The sequence below is a fragment of the Neltuma alba genome, unplaced genomic scaffold (genome assembly GCF_004799145.2).
Source record: "Neltuma alba isolate B1F8T4 unplaced genomic scaffold, ASM479914v2 tig00001210_pilon, whole genome shotgun sequence".
Classification (NCBI taxonomy): Eukaryota; Viridiplantae; Streptophyta; class Magnoliopsida; order Fabales; family Fabaceae; genus Neltuma; species Neltuma alba.
Window position 1 is genome coordinate 227875 of NW_021632377.1, and position 666 is coordinate 228540.

The 666-nt window shown below is 46.4% G+C and overlaps 1 protein-coding gene across 1 annotated transcript; it reads right to left on the reverse strand.

Moving 5' to 3' along the window:
* LOC114753389 (RING-H2 finger protein ATL78-like) lies at window positions 1–666 on the reverse strand. Its single transcript, XM_028942078.1, has one exon. The coding sequence runs from the start codon at window positions 664–666 to the stop codon at window positions 1–3; it is 666 nt and encodes a 221-aa protein (XP_028797911.1).

The following is a 666-nucleotide window of genomic DNA, read 5'->3' on the forward strand; positions in this document are numbered from 1 at the left end:
TTAGTTACGCGCCATACCCTCTGGTTCTAAAGGTGCGATCCTCACAATAGTTTCAGCAGGAGCAACAGAAGAAGGCTGGGTCGTCGTCGTCGTCGTCGTCTCCGACCCTACGATCTTGTGACAGGTCTGAATAAGGCAGTGTCTGCATTTAGGGCAAGACGAATGCGAGCTAAGCCACTTGTCAATACAACGAACATGGAAGCCATGGTTGCACTTTGGAAGAATTCGAAGGCGATCGCCATTGTTGAACTCAGAGAGACAGATCGCACACTCTGTGTCCAAACCTGGGAGCTTCAACTCAGAAGAGTAGGTCACTCTAGGGAAAGTCTTGAGAGCCTTCTTCTTCAACCCAGTGTTGGCCAGTCTAGCCGGAGGGTTCGTTGTCGTGTTCGAGACATTGTTGTTATTGAGTACGCTGTTGCTGAAATAACACTTTAAGATACATCTGATGATGGAGTTTAAACACAGCGAGCAGATGAGAGTAAAGACGAGGACAGACAGCACCATGATGATATTTACATTAAAGTCAACCTCTCCTAGGAAGTAAGACGATGATTGTGTCGAGTTGTTGTTGTGAGAAGAAGATGGGTTGGATGAGTTGAGGTGGGAGTTTAGGAAGAGTAACCTTCTAGAGTACTGGAATTGAGAATTTGCAGAAGCAGACAT

Excerpts from the sequence above, each read along its gene's own strand:
- LOC114753389 (XM_028942078.1), bottom strand. The coding sequence starts at position 666 with ATGTCTGCTTCTGCAAATTCTCAATTCCAGTACTCTAGAAGGTTACTC.